The sequence below is a fragment of the Muscardinus avellanarius genome (genome assembly GCF_963383645.1).
Source record: "Muscardinus avellanarius genome assembly, chromosome: 4".
Lineage (NCBI taxonomy): Eukaryota > Metazoa > Chordata > Mammalia > Rodentia > Gliridae > Muscardinus > Muscardinus avellanarius.
The window spans coordinates 67,219,761-67,220,822 of record NC_137789.1 but is presented as its reverse complement, the minus strand read 5'-3'; the positions used below and the strand labels follow the sequence as shown (position 1 = coordinate 67,220,822).

General features: G+C 53.7%; 1 protein-coding gene across 1 annotated transcript in view; it reads right to left on the bottom strand.

The window, feature by feature from the left end:
• Window positions 1–203, bottom strand: part of PRDM14 (PR/SET domain 14) — a gene marked incomplete at both ends in the record, with an annotated part of 13,345 nt that extends 13,142 nt beyond the window's left edge. The window contains one exon of the mRNA XM_080694765.1: window positions 112–203. Within this exon, the coding sequence (XP_080550891.1) occupies window positions 112–203 (92 nt within the window). The remainder of the gene's footprint in view (window positions 1–111) is intronic.
• Window positions 204–1,062: the final 859 nt, after the last annotated feature.

Genomic DNA, 1,062 nt, shown 5'->3' with positions numbered 1-1,062 from the left:
GGGGGGGGGGGGGGGGGGGTCCTCCGCGCTTCCGAGGTGGCGGCGGCTCCGTCCCTCGCCCCTCCGGCTCTACGTGGCTTTTAACCGCCCAGGGCCAGCCCCCGCCCCCACCTCCGCTGGCCCTCCCCCGGGGCACTTGGGACCCGAGTCTCTGCGGCCGCGTTTTTTTTATTCGCGGATGGAGCCAGGGAGTCGATCCCCATCGCACTCCCAGGATGGAGACGACGCGTTGTTTCCCCGATGGAGATGGGAGGACCAGGAACCCAGGCTTCCTCCTCCCTCTGTTTGGGGATTGAGACTCGACTCATAGATTTTTTTTTTTTTTTTTTTTTTTTTTTTTTTTTTTTTTTAGTGAGGAGTACAGGTCGAAATTTGTTCTGAGCGTCTAGCGCCTCCGGGGAAGGGTCGCTTGGGAATCAGAGCCCGCCCTGCGCTTCCCTCGCGGAGCGGGTCCACCCCGCGCCCTGGCCCGGCCTGGCCGCCTCTCCTTAGAGGGAGAAGACCACGCCAAGGCCGAGGGGGCCGCAGGGGCCGTCTCTTAGCGTAATCGAGGGGCGTGGAGTTATTTTAACACAAGCAACATGGACCTTATCTTAGAGTCTTATTCTTCAAAGAATCCAGAGTTGAGTATATTTTAAATCTTTCTTTAAATTAGAAGGCTTGCTTGTTTAACGAAATGGATAAGCCGGGCGCGGTGACGCGCGCTTGTAATCCCAGCATTCGGGAGGCTGAGACAGGAGGATGTGGGTTCGCAGACAGCCTCCGCTACTTAATGAGGCCCTCTGCAACTCAGTGAGACCCCCTTTTCAAAATAAAGAATAAAAAAAATAGGGCAGGGGTGTGTGGCTCGGGGGTAGAATGCCCCTGGGTTCCATTCCCAGACCGGAAAAAAAAAATTTTAAGAAGAAAGAAAAAGAAAAGGAAGAAAAGAAATGGATAAAATAAAAATGGAAATTCTTCAGTTCCTCCCTCTTTCTTTCTCCTCCATTCCCACTCCTCTGAGATAATGCCAGTTAAATTTGGTTTTTCTCCTCCTCCTCCTCCTCCTCTCCCTCCTCCTCC